Source organism: Trachypithecus francoisi, unplaced genomic scaffold (assembly GCF_009764315.1).
Source record: "Trachypithecus francoisi isolate TF-2019V2 unplaced genomic scaffold, Tfra_2.0 Lachesis_group15, whole genome shotgun sequence".
In the NCBI taxonomy this organism is placed as follows: Eukaryota; Metazoa; Chordata; class Mammalia; order Primates; family Cercopithecidae; genus Trachypithecus; species Trachypithecus francoisi.
The window spans coordinates 33,226,105-33,251,463 of record NW_022681460.1 but is presented as its reverse complement, the minus strand read 5'-3'; the positions used below and the strand labels follow the sequence as shown (position 1 = coordinate 33,251,463).

Here is a 25,359-nt window from a genome sequence, read left to right as displayed (position 1 = left end):
ATTACAGGCATGAGCCACTGCACCCGGCCACATTCTGAATTATACAAAGAGAAATTTAACATTATAATCACTTGAACCCGAGAGGCAGAGGTTGCAGTGAGCTGCGATCATGCCACTGCACTCCAGCCTGGGCAAAAGAGTGAGACTCTGTCTCAAAACAAACAAACAAGAAATTTAACATCATAGTAAACTACTACACAATTTTGAAGATCTCACTAGCACTGCGCTCCATGTCCAAATCTAGTTTTTTGGTTTTTTATTTTTTTCTTTTCTTTCTGTGAAGGCAGAGCCTCACTCTGTCTTTCAGGCTGGAGTGTAGTGGTGCAATCTTGGCTCACCGCAACCTCCGCCTCACAGGTTCAAGCGATTCTCATGCCTGTCTCCCAAGGAGCTGGGATTACAGAAAGGTGCCACCATGCCTAGCTAAGTTTTGTATTTTTTGTAGAGATGGGGTTTTACCATGTTGGCCAGGCTGGTATAGAACTCCTGGCCTCAAGTGATCCACCCACCTCGGCCTCCCAAAGTGCTGGGATTACAGGCATGCCACTGTGCCTGGCTCTGTATGTCCAAATATAGTTTCTATTCAGATTTAATTCAAACTTCATTTAAAATTGCATGTTTTGCATTCAAATAATTAGGACAGCAAATCAATTAAAAATATTGTGATACATTAAATATCTTTAAAATTTTGCTTACATAAAAATCCAAAATATTTAAGCAATTGGCTGAGATCTTACAGAAAAACCTGCTGGTAATTTATTTACTTACTTAGGTTTTAGAGACTGGGTCTCACTATATTGCCCAGGTTGGAGTGTATTGGTTATTCACAGGCACAATCCTAGTATCCTAGCCTCAGATTTCTAGGCTCAAGCGATCCTCTTGCCTCAGCCTCTCGAGTAGCTGGGACTATAGGAGGGTACCACCATGCCCAGCCTTCTGCTGCTAATTTAAATATTATTGCTCTAATAAACCTGTATTGTACAAGAATGACTTGTATGACAAGTACAAAAACAAAAACTGAGGAAACATGTCTATGAACATTAACAATTTAATATGGTAAATCATGTCATCAGTTTAGATGATGATAGACTTTATGTTTTGTACTTTATTTAGCACTAATTAAAAATGTGAGAAATATTAAATTACCATCACTACACAGACTTCACTGCTTATGAACCACATACTGCTATTCAAGAATGTTTGATTTTATATTTATCTATAAAAACTTTATTATTAATCAAATGGATTTCCCCCCACCTTAGGCTCATCAGCAATCAGAAGGTTGAGGAGAGATGCCATGCTGATCTGAACTGCAGCAGGCTTCACTCTGAGCACGTCCCTGTGGATGAGGTCACCTTAGATGCCTGCTCGAGCAACCATCCTCCAACCTGTGACTGAAGCAGGAACTCAACTGGATGTCTCTCACCCACTATTCACATCTTCAATGACTAACAGGCCATTAACTGCACAACTACAGTGTCAAACATTTATTTTAGTAGTCTCCTGTAGTGTAACCATTAACTACCTGCATTTTGACTTTTCAAAGAGCTTCATTAGCTGCTGGAATCTTTCTGAGACCTGAAAATTTAAAAATGAGTGTTAATTATAAATACTTTGTAATCTTTTCTCATCTTTGAAGAATACTTTCATAAGACAGCTAAAGACAGAGAAAGTCACCTTCAATAACAAAGAGGTGAAGTAATGTTTACAAAAATATCTTCATGGCCGGGTGTGGTGGCTCATGCCTGTAATCCCAGCACTTTGGGAGGCCGAGGCAGGCGGATCATCTGAGGTCAGCAGTTTGACACCAGCCTCACCAACATGGAGAAACCCTGTCTCTACTAAAAATACAAAATTAGCTAGGCGTGGTGGCGCATGCCTGTAATCCCAGCTACTCAGGAGGCTGAGGCAGAAGAATCACTTGAACCCAGGAGGCGGAGGTTACAATGAGCCAAGAGCACGCCACTGCACTCCAGCCTGGGCAACAAGAGCGAAACTCCATTTCCAAAAAAAAAAAAAAAAAGAAAAAATCTCTTCATACTAAAGGTGATTATTAGTCAATTTTTCAATACTGAACTTTTATTTTTTTTTTTTTGAGATGGAGTTTCACTCTTGTTGCCCAGGTTGGACAATGGCGCGATCTCGGCTCACTGCAACCTCCGCCTCCCAGGTTCGTGATTCTCCTGCCTTAGCCTCCGGAGGAGCTGGGATTACAGGCATATGCCACCATGCCCGGCTAACTTTTTTGTATTTTTAGTAGAGATGGGGTTTCTCCATGTTGGTCAGGCTGGTCTTGAACTTGCGAACTCAGGTGATCCACCTGCCTCAGCCTCCCAAAGTGCTGGGATTATAGGCGTGAGCCACCACGCCTGGTATTTTTTTTTTTTTTTTTTGAGACGGAGTTTCGCTCGTCGCCCAGGCTGGAGTGCAGTGGCGTGATCTCCACTGACTGCAAGCTCCGCCTCCCGGGTTCATGCCATTCTCCTGCCTCAGCCTCCCAAGTAGCTGGGACTACAGGCGCCCGCCACCGCGCCTGGCTAATTTTTGTATTTTTTTTAGTAGAGACGGGGTTTCACCGTGTTTGCCAGGATGGTCTTGATCTCCTGACCTCGTGATCCGCCCGTCTTGGCCTCCCAAAGTGCTGGGATTACAGGCGTGGGCCACTGCGCCCGGCCCATTTTTTTTTTTTTAAGAGACAGAGTCTAGCTCTGTCACCCAGGCTGGAGTGTACAGTGTGAAAAGCATAGCTTACTGTAACCTGGGCCCAAGCAATCCTCCAGCTCGGCCTCCCAAAGTGCTGGGATTACAAGCATTAATATTTCTTAAACAAGCAAACATCAGTTTACAAAACAATCAGGATTGTCTCAGTCATACTTCTTCCACAGTTACCAAGTTTTTAACAATCCTACACTGAGTCATACTTTTAAAGAGGCTGCCTAATAAATATCTACATATTCTAACACTCAAAAAGTAAATCTAAGCCAGCTCAGGAGTTCAAATCTAGCCTGGGCAGCATAAAGAGACTCCATCTCTTTTTTTTTTTTTTTTTGAGGCGGAGTCTCGCTCTGTCTCCCGGACTGGAGTGCAGTGGCCGGATCTCAGCTCACTGCAAGCTCCGCCTCCCGGGTTTACGCCATTCTCCTGCCTCAGTCTCCCGAGTAGCTGGGACTACAGGCGCCCGCCACCTCGCCCAGCTAGTTTTTGTATTTTTAGTAGAGACGGGGTTTCACCGTGTTAGCCAGGATGGTCTCGATCTCCTGACCTCGTGATCCACCCGTCTCGGCCTCCCAAAGTGCTGGGATTACGGGCTTGAGCCACCGCGCCCGGCCGAGACTCCATCTCTTAAAACATTTTTTTCACACCAGTAATCCCAGCACTTTGGGAGGCTGAGGTAAGCAGATCACATGAGGCCCAGAGTTCAAGACCAGCCTGGCCAACACAGCAAAACTGTCTCTCTAGTAATCTACTAAAAATACAAAAAATTAGCTGCGTGTGGTGGCACACACCTGTAATCCCAGCTACTTGTGTGGCTGAAGCACAAGAATCACTTGAACCCAGGAGGTGGTGGTTGCAGTGAGTCAAGATCACACCATTGCATTCCAGCAGGGTCAACAGTGAGACTGTCTCAAAACAAACAAACAAACAAACAAAAACTGAGTGAAACTAACTTTAATTTAAAAAAAAATTCAATCTAAACATTTATTTATTTACTTTGTTTGTCTGAAACAGGGTCTCACTCTGTCTCAGGCTGCTGTACAATGGCATGATCACAGCTCACTGCAGCCTCAACCTCCTGGGCTCAAGCGATCCATCTGCCTCAGCCTCCTGAGTAGCTGGGACTACAGGTGCATGTCACCATGCCCTACTAATTTTTTTGATTTTTGTAGAGACATGGTCTCACCATGTTGGCCTTGAACTCCTGGGCTCAAGCGATCCTCCCTCCTCAGCCTCCTGAGTAGCTGAGACCACAGGTGCACACGACAGCACCCACTAATTTTTAAAAATTTTTCTGTAGAGGCAGAGGTCTTACCATGTTGCCCGGTTGGTCTCTAACTCCTGGCTTCAAGGAATCCTCCCGCCTTGGCTGTGCTGGGATTATAGGTGGGAGCCACCACACCCAGCCTAAATTTTAAGTATTTAGAGTAGTAACATCTGTGAACCAATAGAGATGTAAAAATTGGGTAGTTACCTGATTTGGATTTTTATCCAACTTCGCGGCTAAATATGCAAATGTTTTAAATGATGGCCCTCTTTTCTGACACTCCAATAAAATTTCCCGGTCATCATTTCTGAGGAGGAAAAAAATGGTATTTAGTCTTAGTACATTGTAGTAGAAAGGTAATAAAAATCCCACTGCCTTAAAGTCCACCAACCAGGAAAATTTAAACCCATAGGAAAAAGTGTATATATCAAAATACGGACAATGGGTATCTCTGAGAAATAAGATTTAGATGATTTTGCTCTATGAGTTCATATGTATTCTGTAACAAATGTACTGATTTATTTTCCTAATAACAAAATTAAAGTATTTCTTTTTAATTTTACCTTTAATGTATACACTAAAAAACTTAGGGACCAAAGATGGTCACAGACATACTAAGCAGAAGAACCAGAACTAAAATAGAATCCACATCTCCTAATTCCCAGACCTCTGCTTTTACTACATACTCTGACCAAATGTGTATTAATACAATTGCTGAGATTTTATACTGCCATCTGCAAAGTTACTTGAAATGGGGATTTGAGGACTGTGGAATTAACAAAACTGATCACCAGTTTTCACAAAATTAAGCTTCTCTCATTAAGCATTCTAGTCAAGTATATCTACCTCTAGTCCAATGATTCATAACTGTGGTTACTTTTACATCTGAATGGGGTCTTGATTTCCTTAAACAGTTCATATAAAACTCGTAAGTGTATGGGCATAGTGGCTCATGCCTGTAATCCAGCACTTCAGGAGGTGGGCGGATCACCTGAGGTCAGGAGTTCGAGACCAGCCGGACCAACATGGAGAAACCCCCGTCTCTACTAAAAATACAAAATTAGCTGGGCATGGTGGCATGCCCCTGTAATTCCAGCTACTCAGGAGGAAGAGGTTGCAGTGAGCCAAGATGGTACCACTGCACTCCAGCCTGGGCAACAAGAGTGAAACTCTTTGTCTCAAAACAAACAAAAACCCTCAAAAGTACAAATGGTTTACAAAACTGTAAACTTCTAATTTGGAAGAAAAATCAAATTATTAGGTTGCTGCAAAAGTAATTGTGGTTTTGCACCAACCTGTACCAACACTCCCATTTTCTGCTGTTTCATCACTTGTCATTCCCTCTAAGATGCGCTTACACCAGTTCCTTCCAAATGAAATAATTGTTTTTAATTTAAAAAGTGAAGTTAAAACACACTTTTTCACTTTTTTTCACTTCACTTTTTTCTTTTTAACTTCACACTAGAGCTTTTCAAAGTGAAAAGTTCTATCCATGGTGCTACTGCACACCTCTGGTTAAAAGCCACTGTTCTAGACTGTACAACAGTACAGCAGGACTATACTCTAGAATGTATCTTCAACTAAATTTGGTCACTTTTGAAGTCATCATTTTCTTTATTTTAGGATAAAGTTATGAAGACATGACATTAGATCTCTTTAGGCTTTTCTTTGAGACAGGGTTTTGCTCTGTCACCCAGGCTGGAGTACAACCTTCGCCTCCCAGCTCCCAGGCTCAAGTGATCCTCCTGCCTCAGCCTCCCAAGTAGCTGGGACCACAGGCCTGCACCACAACACTTGGCTAATTTTTGTATTTTTTTTGAGATGGAGTCTTGCTCTGTTGCCCAGGCTAGAATGCAGTGGTGCTATCTTGGCTCACTGCAAGCTCCGCCTCCCGGGTTCCTGCCGTTCTCCTGCCTCAGCCTCCTAAGTAGCTGGGACTACAGGCACGTGCCACCACGCCCGGCTAAATTTTTGTATTTTTAGTAGACACAGGGTTTCACCATGTTAGCGAGGATGGTCTCGATCTCCTGACCTCATGATCTGCCTGCTTCGGCCTCCCAAAGTGCTGGGATTACAAGCGTGAGCCACTGCGCCCGGCCCTAATTTTTGTATTTTTTATAGAGACATAAATTTGCCTTGTTGCTCAAGCTGGTCCCAAACTCCTGGGCTCAAGTGATCCACCTGCCTCAGCGTCCCAAAGTACTGGGATTACAGGCATGAGCCACTGTGCCCAGCGAGACAGATTAGATTTCTGAGCTCAAAATTTCCTGGTGATTTAAATGCCTCACAAGATTCTTACCTTGTCCATAAAATGATAATTTCTCCCTTCTTTTTAATAACATTCTTTGCAGAAAGGCTTGTAGAAGTGGCAAGTGCTGCTGATGAATCCTTAATCCCTGGGGTTGCCTTTAATGATGAGGGATCTTTATTCACAGGAGGGGCCCTCTTCTTATTGGCTTTCTTTCCGTGAGCTTCAGTATTCTCACAAGAATCTTGGGCAGGTTTCTTGGTCTTTTCCTTATTGGCTAAGTCTGTTTCCTTTCTTTGTTTCTTATGAGAATGATTTAGATCAGAAAGGTTTCTTCTCTTTTTGTGAGCATTATGCAAAGTCCCAGGCAACTCCAAGTTAACACAATTTGATCCCAGCTCTGATTTTAATTCATCCTTTTTTACTTCACATGAACTGGGAGATTCTGTGGTCAAGTCGATATAGGTTTCCTCAACAATGCACTGCAAAGGCCTGTTTGCCATTTGTGCCTTTTTTTCCTTACAATTATCTTCATCCACCTGTATCACCCCACATCCCAAGTCTTCAACAGCTAATTCAGGATGATTACCTTCACTTTTAGTTTCACTTGAAGCATCTTGTGTCAAATCAATAAAAGCACCTACAGTATCAGCCTGCAAAGAATTGTCTAATATTTGAGCACTTTGATTTAAATTGCCTCCAGAACATCCCAACTGATCAATATTTAAAACTGTTACTTCTATGAATTCGCCCAAGTTTTTGGTTTCAGTGACTGGATCTTTCGTTAGATCTATGTATGTGTTTGGAAGATGATCCCCGACAGAGTGTGAGATTTCTTCCATTGAAGGCAATTCTTCAATGCTTTCAGGCACTTTTGTTTCCCATACTTGATGCAATTTGAAACATTCATCAGCCACTTCATCACGATGACCCATCTTACCTGAAGCATCTTTAAGAAATTCATATATATCAGGAACCTGTGTTTGTATCACAGAGCTCTGTTCTTCATGAGTTGACTTGCTGTTATCAACATTTTTGTTGGAATTTTCCAATTCCTCCACAGATTTAAAAACTGTGTTCTGACATGAAATATATTCTTTATCTGCTCCTTCATCAGCTTCCTTTCCATGTCTGGGCAAAGATGTCAATGATTCATCAGGTATCATACTCTGTTTAAGACCAGAAGAGGTAGATGGTGTTGCACGTCGTATTTTCACAATAAAATGATCATTGGACTTTTCCATTATGACGGCATGCATAGGTAAATTAGGGTGGTACTGAAAGCCTGGAGCAACGGATCGGCTTGTCCAGGAAGAAGAACAACTTGATTTACTGCTAGAATTATCAGACTCCAGAGCTAAATGAATATCTTGCTCAGATGCATCCTCTTCCTCAAGTAAGGCATCTTCACTAAAATGAGCACTAATGACTTCTTCAGGAGTTGAACTAGACGAAACATCAGGCTTTAAAAAACTGAGATGACCATCTGACTTCAGAGGTGACGGTACTGTTAAAGAGACTGCGAGATCTTCAAAAAGTATGGAAGAAACGCAGGGCTTGCTCTTTTCTACACTACACACATTATCTTTACTTAAAGGTAGGTTAGTAGACACTTCAAACATACAACTTTCATCCAACACATCAGGATGAACTGGCAATGAAAGCCCTGAAGACAGAGATGGACCTTTCTCAGATGATAATAATGACCAATTATCATCACTAATCATTTTAGGACATGGAGAAGCCACCCCTGAAACTAGCTCTTCTGTTGTACAAGCTGGTATAGACTCGCACTTAAGAGTCTCTAGCAACTGCTTCTCTGGAGTCTTTAACTCCCACTCACTTTTTTCAGTACAGTTAACACTACTGTCTAAAAGATCAGAACCTTGCAACAAACTTTTAAATATTTCACCCATTTGTGCATCACTCACTAAATTAAAAGTAAGGCTAGATGCTTGCTGTTCAGTAAGAATCTCGAAACTTCGTTCTGGCTTCAAGGTTGCATGCTGGGATGTCTGTGCATCCTCTATACTGCTTCCTTCGTTTTTTTCTGACTTTGGGGTGCTTGAACAGTGTAGTTCCAAGGAGCGCTCTTCGGATTGAGAGTTCTTTGTATTATCAAAGCAGGTGTTAAAATTTTTTTTAATGTCATGCTTTAGAGTGTTAATACTGGCGTTATTTTGGTCTTGATATTTTTCCTCAGATTTTTTACATCCCACTAAAGACTTATAATGAACACAGTCTTCTGATTTTGAGAATTTTTCTTTCAGCAATTCTTTGTTGGAGTTGTGCTCACTCCCTTTCTGACAATCTGAATACTGTGCATTGTGTTTACTTGTTTTCTCAGGTTTGCCTTCATCACTGTCTCTTCCAAAGTTTTTGGAATCACAAAAGTTAACTAAGATTTTCTTAAGCTTTGCAAACAAATAATCAAGTTGGTCATCTACAAACTTCCACAATTTTTTTTTCATATCTGGTAGCTGCTGTTCAAATAAACGATCAACTATGCCATTCTTTTTAACTTGCTTAAGTTTAGACTCTATAACATCACAGAGATTCTTCTGTAAGGTAGTCACTGACTTAGAGATTTTGTGTAAGTTGAGATGTTTAATTAGAGATGTAAAACTCAAAATTGCTGATTCAATAATTCTATGAAATTGTATTAATGAAAATTTTGCCTTGAATTTCATATAATTTTTCCTTACATGTTTTCTTATCATTCGTAACATGTGCATGATCTCTTGTTCAGAAGAGGGTACAGCAATAATTGGAACTATTTTTTCCAAGCTGGAAGTGCTCATCACTTTATCTTTCTTCTCCGTTTTTGAAGATCTGCTAGATTTATCAGGTCTTTTATTCCATTTGTTATTGGTCTGATGGATTCTTACATGTGTTTTCCTACTGTCTTTATCCAAACCCACAGTACTTTTCCCATGTCGTGGGATAGTCTTTGACTTCCGCACATCAGCTGACGCTCTAGGCTTGGAATTTTTTTCAAAACTTTCTTGTGGTTTAGATGTTTCACTATCACTTCTAATTTCCCCTTCTTCTAATTCATCTAATGGTGAATTCTTACATTTGTCTGCTTCTGTACATTTGTCAGATTTGTAAATTGGCTTTTGATTTTCCTTATTGAGATCAGACTGACTCTTAGAGGTAGAATGAGCTGAATTTGGTAAAAACACATCTGTAGAAGAGTAAAATATATTAAATACATTTATAGAAGATAAAAGTATATTAAAGTTTAGTCATTTGACATGTCCATATTAAATATTACATGTAACAAAAAATTAAATACTGAGGCAATTCACTGTTTTCCTAGTTCTTTTTGAAGCAGAATGTTAATGCCTAATACTTGCATCATTGATTTTTTTTTGAGAAGTCTTGCTGTGTCACCCAGGCTGGAGTGCAGTGGTGCAATCTTGGCTCACTGTAACCTCTACCTCCCAGGTTCAAGCCAATTCTCCTGCCTCAGCCTCCTGAGTAGCTGGGACGACAGGCGCCTGCCCCCATGCCCAGCTAATTTTTGTATTTTTAGTAGAGACAGGGTTTCACCATGTTGGCAAGGCTGGTCTTGAACTCCTGACCTCATGATCCGCCTGCCTCAGCCTCCCAAACTTCTAGGATTATATGTGTGAGCCACCACGCCCAGCCTGTATCAATGGTTTTTACCGGTCTTAAAAAGTGCTCAGGGCCGGGCATGGTGGCGGGTGCTTGTAATCCCAGGTACTTGGGAGGCTGAGGCAGGAGAACCACTTGGGCTGGGAGGTGGAAGCTGCAGTGAGCTGAGATCATGCCACTGCACTCCAGCTTGGTGACACCGTGAGATTCTGTCTCAAAAAAAAAAAAAAAAAGAAACAGAAAAACAACTCTGGCTGGGTGCAGGGGCTCACGCCTGTAATCCCAGCACTTTGGGAGGCCAAGACGGGCAGATCACAAGGTCAGGAGTTTGAGACCAGCCTGGCCAATATGGTCAAACCCTGTCTCTACTAAAAAAACTATACAAAAATTAGCTGGGATTGGTGGCACGTGCCTGTAGTTCCAGCTACTTGGGAGGCTGAGGCAGGAGAATTGGTTGAACTCAGGAGGCGGAGGTTGCAGTGAACCGAGATCTCACACCACTGCACTCCAGCCCGGGCAACAGGGTGAGACTTCGTCTAAAAAAAAACACACACAAAAACCTTCCATGTGCACTTCTAGATAACAGGGGCTGAGTAATATGCTGCTTTTTTTTTTTTTTTTTGATACAGAGTCTTGCTTTGTCGCCCAGGCTGGAGTACAGTGGCGCAATCTCTGCTCACTGCAAGCTCCACCTCCTGGGTTCACACCATTCTCCTTTCTCAGCCTCCTCAGTAGCTGGGATTACAGGCGCCTGCACCAGGCCCGGCTAATTTTTTTGTATTTTTAGTAGAGACGGGGTTTCACTGTGTGAGCCAGGATGGTCTTGATCTCCTGACCTCGTGATCCGCCTGCCTCAGCCTAACAAAGTGCTGGGATTACAGGCATGAGCCACTGTGCCCGGCCTACTTTTTATCTTATCAAAAAAGAATATCACCAATTTATCTTAAGTATTTTACATTCTCAAAAAAAGCAAAGTTATAGAATATAAACTAGTACCTTTATGACTGTTATTATACACTGGAACTTGAGGTGGGCTTTCATTTCTAAGAACTTTTGCTACAGGTCTCACTGGACTATTCAGAGGACTGATGGCTTCCGGAATAGGTCTCAGGTGATTAAGGTCAATGCTCAAAACCGAGTTATCATCATCATGATATACTGAGTTTGTTTCACCAGTTGCCATTCTGTGGTCCATTAACTCAGTCTGCTGAAGTGAAGAATCTAGAGTATCTTTAGGTAAGCAAGGCTCCAAATGGCACAATTTACTCTCAACCAGTGGTGTAACTATAACAGAAGGCTCAAATTTTGGGTTATTATCTTCTGAAAGCATTATTGGCAAAATATCAGCTTCCTCAATTGAAGGCTGCAAAATGCTTTCAGTGGTTTCACCCACTGTTGTTGAAAGTGCTACCTTCATTTCCATACCTTCAGAAATACCACAAGAATCTGAATTATCATTTCTTTTGGTATCCAATTCCAATCCAAAGTTTTGAGACACATCTGTTTGTAATACATCCATTACCACAGGAGCTGCTGCCCTTCCATTATTAATGGTTTGTTTCATTCCTGTTGATGGAAACAAGGATTCTGTCTGTTGTATTTCCATAGGAGATGGGAAGGAAGTCTCTGTATCACAAATGGGCACTTCACAATGCATAGTATTGTCAACAGATCTAACTAACAAACTATTTTCTTCTTCCATTTTGGTTTCCGAGATACCAATCCTGGGTTCAGTCACTGCTAGAAGAGCAACTTTTGGTTCCAATAATGATGATTTCGTTTCCCCCATGGTATGTTCACTGACAGAAGCTTCTCCCAAGATATGTTCACTGACGGATGGAACATATGCCACTGTTTTAGCTTGCACTGAAGACCCTGAATCACATACACCACTGGACTTGGGAACATCAGTTATTTTATGCTGATTATCCTGAGAAACAGGTTGCTTTTTAGCAGGAGAAAGAGTTAAGTTCAATTTTTCCATAAAACTCAATTTTAGGTCTTTGTTTTTCGTTTCATTTGGACCATTCTCAGCTTTCATTGCAAGCTCTTTATTATCTGCTCCTTCAGAAACACCATTATCAGGGACTTCTCCCTTATCAGTCTTTGGCTCATTCTGTTTCTTTAAATCAGAAGTGGTTTTCTTAGTTTCCTTATTAGCCTTCTGAAAATGTTCTGTAGGTACTCTTTTTTCATTTCTAATATGCTTATTATCTTCTTTGCTTTCTCGTTCTCTTTTCCTCTTATCTTCGGTTCTATGTCTTTCTGCTTTTAAAGGTGTATTTTCCCACTGGTGCATAGCATCAATTTCCTTAGAGTCAATGTTTTTGTGAGTTCTACTGTTTGAAAGAAAAGATGGACATCTTCCATCTTGAAAACTATGACTGTTTACACTCCTGTCTCTTTTACAATCTTCCCATCCTCTTCTCTCTTCTACATGGTATTTACTTGAATTATGAGAAAATGTTATTTCGTTCTTGGAATGAGGAAGTGATGCTCGTTCAGATCTTCTCCAGTGATCTTGGTCCTTTACTACTGACTTAGGTTTTTGATCAACTTTTCTTTCTTCTTTGTCTTGTGATTTAACTTCTTTCCTATTTATATTTTGTGATCTTTCACTTTGTCGTTCTAGTTTTTTGTCACTTTGAGAGTCTACTCGACTGTGTGACCTTTCTCCGAGGGTCTCTTTCTCCCAAGAAGAGTTAATGCGTTCACCTTTATAGTCAGAATCTGAGTTACTTTTAAACTTTGAACTTTTGCTTTCAGTCTTTGGTTCACCTTTACCATATTTCTCAGGATGTCCTTGCAGCCTTTGACTAGCCTCCAGTATCCTTGGTTCACCATCACCACAGCCAGGACTTAAGTCTTTTCGTACTCTTTCAGTTCCTCTGTTGAACTGGCTATGTCTAATATCTTTTCTTCCTCTTCTACTATCCTCATTTGAGCTACCCTCACCAACCTGATAATGAGAACGCGACCAAACACCATTAGTGCAGTGTTTCTCGACAGATGTAGGTAAATGTGAAGTACTCCTTTTATCAGAATGTGATTTTCCTTCCTTTTCCAGATTTGGCAGTGAAGTGCTATGATGTACATCTTTAGAAACATCACTTTTAGCTCTGTGATCAGTCTTTGAACAATCATCCAAATGTGGAGATCTAGATTTAAGATCTTTTGTTTTAACTGTATCAAATGTCCTTGCGGTTTTATGATTATTTCGAAAATGTGGAAACTCAGACAATCTATTGAGAAATTAAAAAAAAAAAAAAGTTCAATTATATTTGCAATATTCCAAACTTTATTCACATGAGTAATTCATGATTAAGAAATTACCAGCTTTGGCCGGGCATGGTGACTCATGCCTATAATCCCAGCACTTTGGGAGGCCGATGCGGGTGGATCACTTGAGGTCAGGAGTTTGAGACCAGCCTGGCCAACATGGTGAAACCCCGTCTCTACCAAAAATACAAAAAAATTAGCCAGGTGTGGTGGCAGGCACCTGTAATCCCAGCTACTTGGGAGGCTGAGGCAGGAGAACTGCTTGAACCTGGGAGGCAGAGGTTGCAGTGAGCTGAGACTGTGCCACTGTACTCCAGCCTGGGTGACAGAGCAAGACTCTGTCTCAGCTTCAACCTCCTGGTTGAGAAAGAAATTATCAGCTTTGGCCAGGTGTGGTGGCTCATGCCTGTAATACCAGCATTTTAGGAGGCCAAGGCAGGAGGATCACTTGTTTGAGCCCAGGAGTTCAAGATCAACCTGGGCAACATAGTGACATCCTGTCTCTAAAAAAATTTTTTGTTTTAATTAGTCAGGCATAGTGGTACATGCCTGTGGTCCTAGCTACTTGGAAGGCTGAGGTGGGAGGATCACTTAAGACCAGGAGGTTGAGGCTGCAGTGAGCCATGACTGCGCTATTGCACTCCAGCCTGGGTGACAGAACGAAGTGAGACCCTGTCCCTAAAAAAAAGAAGAAAAAGAAATTACCAGCTTCCAACTAAATTAGCCCGTTTTTAAAACATGAAATTCTCTTTCATGTGCTTTGCTCAAATAAGTTTTGAGGACCTGAGGATCTATCCCAATACTTGCCAATGGCTCTCAGACTTACTTCACCACACTGCATAACTCCCCAGCTAACCACAAGTTCACTTCTTTTAGAACAAGTGACATTATTTTCTTGCCTTATTCATTCTGGCTCAACTGAAACACAAGGAAAAGTAAAATCTTGCTAAACAACAGACATGATCAAAGTAAAACTCTACATAATTCTCTATCCTAGTTTTTCTGTTTCACATACAATCCCATAGCAAGCCAAAGCACCAATGGCCATCTTAAGGTGTTATATACTATGCAAAAGTAAAAAGGAATAAAGAGTTGTAATTCTTTCCTAGGAGAATGGTATATATTTACTGTTTAAAACAAAAATCTAAGTCTTAAGGTTTTATATTAGTGTTTAAAAAAACTGTTAGGTTTCCTAGCAATAAAATGCAGAGAGCTCAATTTAGCTTTTTTTTTTTTTTTTTTTTTGAGACAGAGTCTCCCTCTTTCACCCAGGCTGAGTGCAGCGGCATGATCATGGCTCACTGCAGCCTTGATATCCTAGGCTCAAGCAATCCTCTCACTTCAACCTCCCAAGTAGCTGGGACTACAGGCACACGCCACCACACCCAGCTAATTTTTAATTTTTCGTAGAGATGGGATCTCACTATGCTGCACAGGCTGGTCTCAAACTCCTGGACTCAAGCAATTCTCCTGCCTTTGCTTCCCAAAGTACTGAAATTACAGGTGTGAGCCACCGTGCCTGGCCCATTTTAGCTTCTGGTAATAACTTCATCTTCCTGAACTTCCATAATTTCTTTGAAATTTCATATATCTATTTCTAATCAGTATTAAATGTGTAGAAAAACCCAAAACTTAAAAAATTCAGAAATATAGGGCGATTGTTATAAGAGAGGATTAGAAAAACATACAACCTAAAACAGTATGTAAACCTCATGTGAACCCTGTTAAGAGTTGATTGTGGCCGGGCGCGGTGGCTCAAGCCTGTAATCCCAGCACTTTGGGAGGCCGAGACGGGCGGATCACGAGGTCAGGAGATCGAGACCATCCTGGCTAACACGGTGAAACCCCGTCTCTACTAAAAATACAAAAAACTAGCCGGGCGAGGTGGCGGGCGCCTGTAGTCCCAGCTGCTCGGGAGGCTGAGGCAGGAGAATGGCGTGAACCCGGGAGGTGGAGCTTGCAGTGAGCTGAGATCCGGCCACTGCACTCCAGTCCGGGCGACAGAGCGAGACACCGCCTCAAAAAAAAAAAAAAAAAAAAAAAGAGTTGATTGTGTCCCCTCTCCTGACCAAATTCATAATTTGAAGTTCTAACCCATTGTTCTTCAGAATATGACCTTATTTAAAGGGTCTTTACAGAAGTAATCAAGTTAAAGTGATATCCTAAGAGACACAGGAAGTAGACAACCATCTACAACTACAGAGGCCTGAATCAGATCCTTCCTTTAGAGCCCTCAAAAGAAACTAACTTTGCTGACACTTTCATTTTGGACTTCTAGCCTCCAGAACTGTGAGACAAATTTTGGTTGTTTAGGCCACCCATTTCTGGTAGTTTTGTTACACTAACCCGGGAAACCAATATAGATACTGACTCAACCGACCAACTGTTGGTAGATACCTTTGAGATCACTGGAGAAATGTCAACACAAAAAGCACTAACCATAAAAGGAACACCCTTAAAGCTGGGTGCAGTGGCTCATGCCTGTAATCCCAGCACTTTGGAGGGCCAAGGCAGGCAGATCACTTGAGGTCAGGAGTTCAAGGCCAGCCTGGACAAAATTGTGAAACCCCATCTACTAAAAATACAAAAAACCATTGTTTTTTGTTTTTTTAATTTTTCACAGGTGGTGCATGCCTGTAATCCCAGCTACTGGGGAGGCTGACGTGGGAGGATCACTTGAACCCAGCAGGCAAAGGTTGCAATGAGCTGAGATCACGCCACTGCACTGGGCAACAGAGCAAGATTCTACCTCAAAAAAAAAAAAAGGCTGGGCACAGGTGGCTCATGCCTGAAATCTCCGCACTTTTGGGAGGTCAAGGTGGGTGGATCACCTGAGGTCAGGAGTTCAAGACTAGCCTGACCAACATGGTGAAACCCTGTCTGTGTCTACTAAAAACACAAAAATATTAGCTGGGTATAGGCTGGGTGCAGTGGCTCATGCCTGTAATCCCAGAACATTGGGAGGCTGAGGCAGGTGGGTCACCTGAGGTCAGGAGTTCAAGACCAGCCTGACCAACATGGTGAAACCCCATCTCTACTAAAAATACAAAAATTAGCCAGCGTGGTGTGGGTGCCTGTAATCCCAGCTACTCAGGAGGCTGAGGCAGGAGAATGTTTGAACCCAGGAGGCGGAGGCTGAAGTAAGCTGAGATCACGCCACTGCACTCCAGCTGGGCAACAGAGTGAGACTCTGTCTCAAAATATAAAATAAAATTTTTCTTTAATTAGCCGGGTGTGGTGGCGAGTGCCTGTAATCCTGGCTACTCAGGAGGCAGAGCTGCTTGAACCTGAGAGGCAAAGGTTGTGGTGAGCCAAGACTGCACCATCGCACTCCAGCCTGGGCAACAGAGTGAGGCTCTGTCTCGGAAAAAAAAAGGCCGGCACACAGTGGCTCATGCCTGTAATCCCAGCACTTTGGGAGGCTGAGGCGGGCAGATCATGAGGTCAAGAGATCGAGACCATCCTGGCCAACATGGTAAAACTTCATCTCTACTAAAAATACAAAAATTAGCTGGGCATGGTGGCGCGTGCCTGTAGTCCTAGCTACTCAGGAGGCTGAGGCAGGAGAATTGCTTGAACCCAGGATGGGGAGGTTGCAGTGAGCCAAGATCGTGCCACTGCACTCCAGCCTGGCGACAGAGTGAGACTCCATCTCAAAAAAAAAAAAAAAAAGTGAGTTAGTAGAAAGAAAAAAAATGAAAACAAGTTTAGACAACTTTTTCAGAGGTTTGGCTATGAAGATATCAACTTCTCTCTGGAGCAAAATATTGCCTCCAACCAATAAGAGAGAGACATTAATGGAGAAAATCCCCTTGAGAAAGGAAAGAATATACAATTGAGGGATAGTATAAAGGCTGTTTATTAATAGAGTACATGAGCACAGATGCCCTCTTGATATTTTGGTAATTTAGTGGGGACCTAGAAGAACCCATGACATATACACCATCATCCCATCAGGGCAAATAATAGTAGAGCAAGAACTCAGTGTTTTAGGAAACTAAATATATTCAGAGAAGTATGTGGCAATGTTCTATTTTTATTTGCTTCTTTTTTTTTTGAGATGGAGTCAGGCTGTCACCAAGGATGGAATGCAGTGGTATAACCTCAGCTCACTGCAACCTCTGCCTCCCAGCTTCAAGTGATTCTCCTGCCTCAGCCTCCCAAGTAGGTAGAATTATAGGTATCCACCACCACACCTGGCTAATTTTTTTTTTTGAGATGGAGTTTCATTCTTGTTGCCCAGGCTGGAGTGCAATGGCACAATCTTGGCAACCTCTGCCTCCTGGGTTCAAGAGAGTCTCCTGCCTCAGCCTTCCGAGTAGCTGTGATTCTGGGTATGCACCACCATGTCCAGCTAATTTTGTATTTTTCTTTTCTTTTAGTAGAGATGGGGTTTCACCATGTTGGTCAGGCTGGTCTGAGCTCCTGACCTCAGATGATCTGCCCGCCTTGGCCTCCCAAAATGCTAGGATTACAGGCATGAGCCACCACGCCCAGCCAAATATTTGTATTTTTAGTAGAGACAGGGTTTCACCCTGTTGGCCAGGCTGGTCTACAACTCTTGAGCTCGAGTGACCTGTCCCCCCCAGCCTCCCAAAGTGCTGGGATTACAGGTACGAGCCACTGAGCCTGGACACAATGTTCTATTAGTAATCACATATGGGCCAGGCATGGTGGCTCACCCCTATAATCCTAACACTTTGGGAGGCAGAGGCAGTAGGATCACTTGAGGCCAAGACTTCAAGACTAGTGTGGGCTACATAGTGAGACCCTGTCTCCACCAAAAATAAAAAATAAAAAAATTAGGAGACATGGTGTTGTACACCTGTTGTCTCAGCTACTTGGAAGGCTGAGGAAGGAGGATCCCTTGAGCCCAGGAGGTGGAGGTTGCACTGAGTTATAATTACACCACTGCATTCCAGCCTGGGTGACAAAATGAGACCCTGTCTCTGAAAAAAGAAAAAAAAAAAACAGAAAACAAAAAACATTATTTTCATCTTTCCTCTCAAAGTTAAAAATATTCCACATATCAATACCCACGTAATTTATAACAGCTACACCGCTCAGTAATACCTTTGGTGAAGATTACTTATTTCTTCATCCTTGCGGTTTATTTCCACCCTGGCAGTTTTGATAAGTGCTGAAATATTCTTCTTAAGAGACTGGTTTTCATTTATTAAGCTGAAATTCTAAAACACCACAAAATATATTAATAAAGTACATACCTACAGGATTACTAATACTACTACATATATTAGCTGATAATTATCGAATGTTAACTACATGCAGGCATCACACATTTATAAGCCATATGAGGAGTACTATTATCCCCCTTATACAAGTGGGGAAGCTGAGACTGAGAAGATAACTGGCACCAGAAACAGTCCCACTTAAAGTGAAACTACTTAAAACAGAGATTGAAATGAAAAACCAATGAACAGCAGAAAAAGTAAGTTCTGCCTGGCCATGATCTTGAAAATTGAAAATAAAAATGGTAAGAATTAGGTTATATTCAACAGCTTTGGTTAAACTTGCAAAGATGTATTAGTCCGGTCTAGGTGTGGTGGGGCTCATGCCTGTAATCCCAGGACTTTGGGAGGCCGAGGCGGGTGGATCACCTAAGGTCAGGAGTTCAAGACCAGCCTGGCCAACATGCTGAAACCCTGTCTCTACTAAAAATACAAACATTAGCCAGGTGTCGTGGCGGGTGCCTGTAATCCCAGCTACTTGGGAGGCTGAGGCAGGGGAACCGCTTGAGCGTGAGAGGCGGAGGTTGCAGTGAGCTGGAGGTTGCAGTGAGCCGAGATTGTGCCACTGCACTCCAGCCTGGCAACAGAGCAAGGCTCCGTCAAAAAAAAAAAAAGATGTATTAGTCCCTAAGATAAACTAAGAAAGAATTGATAGTTCACTGGTTCTTTCAGGGGAACGAGAAGGAAGAGAAACAATTTTACCAAAAAGTAAAAACTAGAACAGGACATGACATTCCTGATTTTTGCAGCGCAGTCACAAAATGGGTCATTCTGGCAAAAGCTGTGATGGCATCATAAGTGTCTCCCAACAGCCATTTTAAACCCGTATCTTTGTTCCTCAAAACCATTGTTTTAAACCAGTTGTCATTATCTCCACAAATTTTCTATTAATTAACTATTAATTGACCTAAGTCTAACAGACCCTTTATATCAATGTCATTTAACAAATCAAGCCGTTTTCTTTTATCAGTTTCATCAACTCACGAAATAATGCATATTTGTCATATTTGCTATTTCATTCAATTTCATCAATTCAGGAAATAATGCATACTTGCCACATTTGCTATTTCATTTAATACTAAAAGAAAGCTTTTTTATAAACTGTCAACATTTTAACATTTTAATTTCTATTTATAACAACTTTTTTTTTTTTTTTTAAGTGATAGGGTCTTCCTCTGTCACCCAGGCTGGAGTGCAGTGGCACAATCACAGCTCACTGTAACTTCAAACTCCTGAGTTCAAGGGTCCTCCCTCCTCAGCCTCCTAGGTAGCAAGCACTACAGGGGGGCCATACACAGCTAATTGTTTTATTTTTTTGTAGAGATGAGGTTTCGCTATCTTGCCAAGGCTGGGCTCAAACTCCTGGCCTCAAGCAATCCTCCCACCTCTGCCTCTCAAAGTGCTGAAACTACTGGTGTGAGTCACTGTGCCTGGTAATTTGTTTTTTATGTTTTCATTTATACCCTACCTGTGTCTGTATTTCTTTAAACTTTTTCATCAGCTCTTTCATTTGCAGTTGACATTTTCCATATTCTACTTGCAACTATAAAATATAAAAGGATTAAGTATCATTCAAAGTTATTTTCTTAGTTTAATTGGCATTTCAAAATATTTTAAAATCTGCAAATCAATTCACTAAGAAGGCAGATGAGGTCTACTTCTACCAGAAAGATTACCAGTTTTAAAGTTAAGCCTACAAATAATCTATTTTGTTTACTTTCACATTCAACATCCAAACCTTAAAATTCAAATATAGTAGAAAGAAATAGAAGTCTCAGGACATTTTATGCAACATATGATTTAACTTTGTACATTTCATGAAAAGAAAAAATGTTATAACACTGTTTGCCTGTTGAGGTTTTATACTCAGATGCTTAAATTGGGTCAAGCAAAATTATAACTAAATTTAGACAAGTATTCAGAAAACATTCCTTTAAAAAGCAGGTCTGAAGACAAAAACTGACTTAAATATTTATTAATCTAAGAGCTAAGTTCCTAAACAAAATATTTGTTCAAAACTAAGCAGCTGATTGCTCTTCAGAAGCTACAAAATAGTAAATAACTGTCCTTAATAATTGTAGCAACCCATACATCATTATATGTTGCCTCCTTTGCAGTTCCTTCTTCAGTCAGGATCTCTTCGTATAAGTCCAAACAATTTCTTGATGGTACACAGGATTTGGAAGCACTGTCTAAAAACAAACAAAAAAACCTTCCATTAAATTACTTGTTACACTTTTTTGTTTTGTTTTTTGAATCTCACTCTGTCACTCACGCTAGAGTGCAATGGCAGTGGTGCAAATCTTGGCTCACTGTAGCATCACCCTCCCAGGTTCAAGCCATTTTCATGCCTCAGCCTCCCAAGTAGCTGGGATTACAGGTGCACGCCCCCATGCCCCACTACTTTTTGTATTTTTAGTAGAGATGGTGAGATGGTGTTTCACCATGTTGGCCAGGCTGGTCTCGAACTCTTGACCTCAAGAAATCTACCTGCCTTGGCCTCTCAAAGTGAAAATATTTGTTACATTTTCTTTTTTTTTTTTTTGAGACGGAGTCTTGCTCTGTCGCCCAAACTAGAGTGCAGTGGCGGGATCTCAGTTCACTGCAAGCTCCGCCTTTCGGGTTCACGCCATTCTCCTGCCTCAGCCTCCCGAGTAGCTGGGACTATAGGTGCCCGCCACCTCGCCCGGCTAGTTTTTTGTATTTTTTAGTAGAGACGGGGTTTCATCGGGTTAGCCAGGATGGTCTCGATCTCCTGACCTTGTGATCCGCCCGTCTCGGCCTCCCAAAGTGCTGGGATTACAGGCTTGAGCCACCGCGCCCGGCCTACACTTTCTTTTTTTTTTTTGAGACAGAGTCTCCCTGTGTTGCCAGGCTGGAGTGCAGTCACACGATCTTGGCTCAATGCAACCTCCGCCTCCTGGGTTCAAGCAATTCTTCTGCTTCAGCCTCCCTGAATAGCTGGGACTATAAGCACATGCCACCACGCCCAGCTAATTTTTTTTTTGTATTTTTAGTAGAAACGAGGTTTCGCCATGTTGGCCAGGCTGGTCTCCAACTCCTGACCTCAGGTGATCCGCCTGCCTCAGCCTTGCAAAGTGCTGGGATTACAGGCGTGAGCCACCGTGCCCAGCCTTGTTACACTTTTTGATATTTTGTCTACTTCAAAAGATTATACATTTCTCCATCTCCTATACTTCATCCTACATTTCACTTCTCCTACATTCCAAATTTATACTGATTTTACAGATGGACTACCAATTTACCTAAATGGTTGTTGTCAACCAAATTAGGTATGAAGATCATAACTGTTCAAAACTTTAAGAAATCTGGCTGGGCGCGGTGGCTCAAGCCTGTAATCCCAGCACTTTGGGAGGCCAAGACGGGCGGATCACAAGGTCAGGAGATCGAGACCATCTTGGCTAACAGAGTGAAACCCCGTCTCTACTGAAAAATGCAAAAAAACTAGCCGGGCAAGTTGGCAGGCGCGTGTAGTCCCAGCTACTCGGGAGGCTGAGGTAGGAGAATGGCGTAAACCCGGGAGGCGGAGCTTGCAGTGAGCTGAGATCCGGCCACTGCACTTCGGTCTGGACGACAGAGCGAGACTCTGTCTCAAAAAAAAAAAAAAAAGAAATCTGATTATGGAAAAGATTTCTAATTTGAATAGGTCATTAGATTCTCAGCATATCACTCTTACTGATACATTTAAAAATACTTATAGTAACTTACACTTTTCAAATGTTCTAATATCATATAACCTGCAAGAGTATGAGTGCAGTCAGGCGTGGTGACTTATGCCTGTAATCCCAGCACTTTGGGAGGCTGAGGCGGGCAGATCACGAGGTCAGGAGATTGAGACTATCCAGGCTAAAGTGGTAAAACCTTATCTCTACTAAAAATACAAAAAAATTAGCCGGGCGTGGTGGCACGTGCCTGTGGTCCCAGCTACTTGGGAGGCTGAAGCAGGAGAACCACTTGAACCCGGGAGGCGGATGTTGCAGTGAGCCGAGATTAGGCCACTGCACTTAATCCTGGGCGATAGAGTGAGACTCTGTCTAAAAAAAAGAGTATGAGTGAATAGTAACAGACACCAGCACTAGTTGTACTTCAATAGTAGAAAATGTGTTTGCACAAGGCTCAATCAAATCTGAGACCGAGATGAATAAACCTGTTTGCTAATTTGTTTTTCTCATCAAGCTTTGGTTAACATTGGGTTCTGTAAGTTATCGTGGGGGAAAAAGAAAGAAAAGAATTACCTCAGTGTAATTACAAAGAATGGGCAAATTGTTTAGGAGCTATGATATACCAGGATTTGGTAACCACAAAACAAATACAATGAACTGACTAAAAAAATGAAACTATTTTTATGGAATTCACATACCAGAAACAGCACTGTCCAACCCAGCATATATGTCCAATGAGCCTTCATCATTGTTCTTAAGAGGAGAAGCTGCAAGAAAGGCAAAGACTAGTTAAAAATGACTTTAGGCACTGCGATTTTTCCATTCCTACATTGAAGGACCAGGAAAAGAAAGAGACTTAATAGTTTTGCTTTAAAAAAGAGATAAGCCAGGCACGGTGGCTCACGCCTGTAAACTCAGCACTTTGGGAGGCTGAGTCAGGCGGATTGCTTAAGCTCAGGAGATCAAGACCAGCCTGGACAACACAGCATATCAAAAATAAAAATTTAGCCAGGTGTGGTGGCACATGGGAGGCTGAGGTGGACTGCTTGAGCCCAGAAGGTCAAGGCTGCAGAGAGCCATGACTCTGCCACTGCACTCCAGCCTGGGTGACAGTGCGAGATCCTGTCTCATATATATATATTTCTACTGAAAGAGTTCCAATACCAGTTACAGCGGAGTGGTTTCTACGAAACCAATCCTCCTGCAGATAACTACTGTAAACACTAAATAAAATATTCGAAGCTATCTAAAGAGCTAGAGAACACCCTAAAGCAGGCAAAAACTGAAAGGGCAGTGACAACTGAAAGAAAATAGCACCTCCCAAGTTCCCTGTCCCCTTTTATTACTGCTTTCTGTAGAAAGACAGGCCCTAGTTGTAGCTATACTGGGCAGTGACAACTCAAGATAGAAACCTCCAGTCCTTTAGTAGCTTGAAGAACTGGAGAAAAGAATTTGTCATGATAACAGTGACTAGTACACGAAAGGGGAATTACAGAAATCCACAAAGAGCATTACCTAAATTCTGCCCAAATCTCTGGGTGACTCTCAAAAAAGGGTAGAACTCCAAAAAGCCAGCTAAACCTAAAACAGATATTTCAGTTGCTATTACAGAAGGGACCGAATCGCAAGTTCAGCTAAGTTAAATATCTGCTAAAATTAAAAACAACTCTTCAGAGGAATGTTAACAGCATCCAGCCTCTCACATTTCATTTACAATGTTGACTATTCAATCCAAAGTTACTACATGGTGGCCAGGTGCAGTGACTCACACCTGTATTCCCAGCACTTTTGGAGGCCAAGGCCACAGGATTGCTTGAGCCCATGAGTTTGAGATCAGCCTAGGTAACATGGTGAGACTCTGTCTCTACAAAAAAATTAAATGAAAACTAGCTTGAGCATGGTGGCAGATGCCTGTAGTCCCGGCTACTCAGGAGACTAGGGCAGGAGGATGACTTGAACCTAGGAGGTCAAGACTACAGTGAGCCATGTTCATGCGACTACACTCCAGCTTGGCTAACAGAGGAAGAACTTGTCTCCAAAAAAACTACACAGACAAGCACAAACTTACTACACAGAAAATCTCAGAAACAATGAAAAAGAACCAAAGGAAAAACCTACAACTGAAGATTACAATATGTAATATAAAAAGTTATTGGATGTGCTTGACAGGAGAACCACTGAACTTGAAGAGAGATCAACAGAAATTACCCAATCTGTAGATAGACAGACTTTCTTAAAAAAGAACTGAGTCTTAGTGACCTACATGATACTATCAAAAGTTCTCACATAATGTGTATCTGGAGTCCAGAAGCAAATAGAGAATGGGGAGAAACTGCTACTAGAAGGATACCAAAGAATGCTAGGACTGGAAATGGTAAATAAATGAGTAATCATAAAAGACTAAATTTTCTTCTTAATTTCTTTAAGATCCATAGAACTGTTACAGTAAACACTATAGGTTTTTTTTTTTTTTGAGACAGAGTCTAGCTTTGTTGCCCAGGATGGAGTGCAGCAGTGTGATCTCGGCTTGCTGCAACCTCCGCCCTCTGCCTCCCGGGTCCAGGCAATTCTCCTGCGTCAGCCTACAGCTGGGACTACAGGCACACGCTGCCACACCCAGCTAATTTTTTGCATTTTGGTAGAGACAGGGTTTCACCATGTTAACCAGGTTGGTCTTGAACTCCTGTGCTCAGGCAATCCACCCGCGTTGGCCTCCCCAAGTGCTAGGATTACAGGCGTGACACCACGCCCAGCCCAGTAAACACTAGCATTTTATTGTGGGGTTCATAACATGAAAGGCAAGGGTGCAGACAGATGCAACTATACATGCAAGATTCTATATTTCATGTAAAAAGGTACAATACTAGTAAACAGACTAGAAAATGTTAAAGATGTATACACTTCCTCGAACAAGTACTAAAAATAATACAAAGAGGTACAGTGAAAAAGCTCATACATAAATGAAATGCAATTCAAAAAAATACTCAGACATTACTAGCAGTTAGCACTAGTGCTAAAGGGAGAAAAAAATTTTATTTTATTTTCATTTATTTATTTTTTGAGACAGAGTCTCGCTCTGTTGCCCAGGCTGGAGTGCAGTGGCTTGATCTCAGCTCATCTGCAAGCTCCGCCTCCCGGGTACACGCCATCCTCCTGCCTCAGCCTCCCGAGTAGCTGGGACTACAGGCACCCGCCACCACACCCGGCTAATTTTTTTATATTTTTAGTAGAGACGGGGTTTCACCGTGTTAGCCGGGATGGTCTCAATCTCTTGACCTCGTGATCCGCCCGTCTCGG

General features: G+C 41.9%; 1 protein-coding gene across 9 annotated transcripts in view; it reads right to left on the bottom strand.

Moving 5' to 3' along the window:
- Positions 1-25,359, bottom strand: part of CASP8AP2 (caspase 8 associated protein 2) — a 39,906-nt gene that overhangs the window by 1,516 nt on the left and 13,031 nt on the right. For 4 of the 9 annotated variants that reach the window (XM_033234626.1, XM_033234620.1, XM_033234625.1 and 1 more), the window contains 8 exons: positions 22,761-22,829; positions 20,471-20,571; positions 19,848-19,922; positions 18,204-18,319; positions 10,848-13,093; positions 6,282-9,417; positions 4,190-4,289; positions 1,526-1,578 (listed from right to left, as the gene is read on the bottom strand). In XM_033234626.1, coding sequence (XP_033090517.1) covers positions 1,526-1,578; positions 4,190-4,289; positions 6,282-9,417; positions 10,848-13,093; positions 18,204-18,319; positions 19,848-19,922; positions 20,471-20,571; positions 22,761-22,829 — 5,896 coding nt within the window. Of the gene's footprint in view, positions 1-1,257; positions 1,579-4,189; positions 4,290-6,281; positions 9,418-10,847; positions 13,094-18,203; positions 18,320-19,847; positions 19,923-20,470; positions 20,572-22,760; positions 22,830-23,577; positions 23,644-25,359 lie in introns of all 9 variants that reach the window. The other 5 variants (XM_033234623.1, XM_033234621.1, XM_033234622.1 and 2 more) reach the window with 2 other exon arrangements.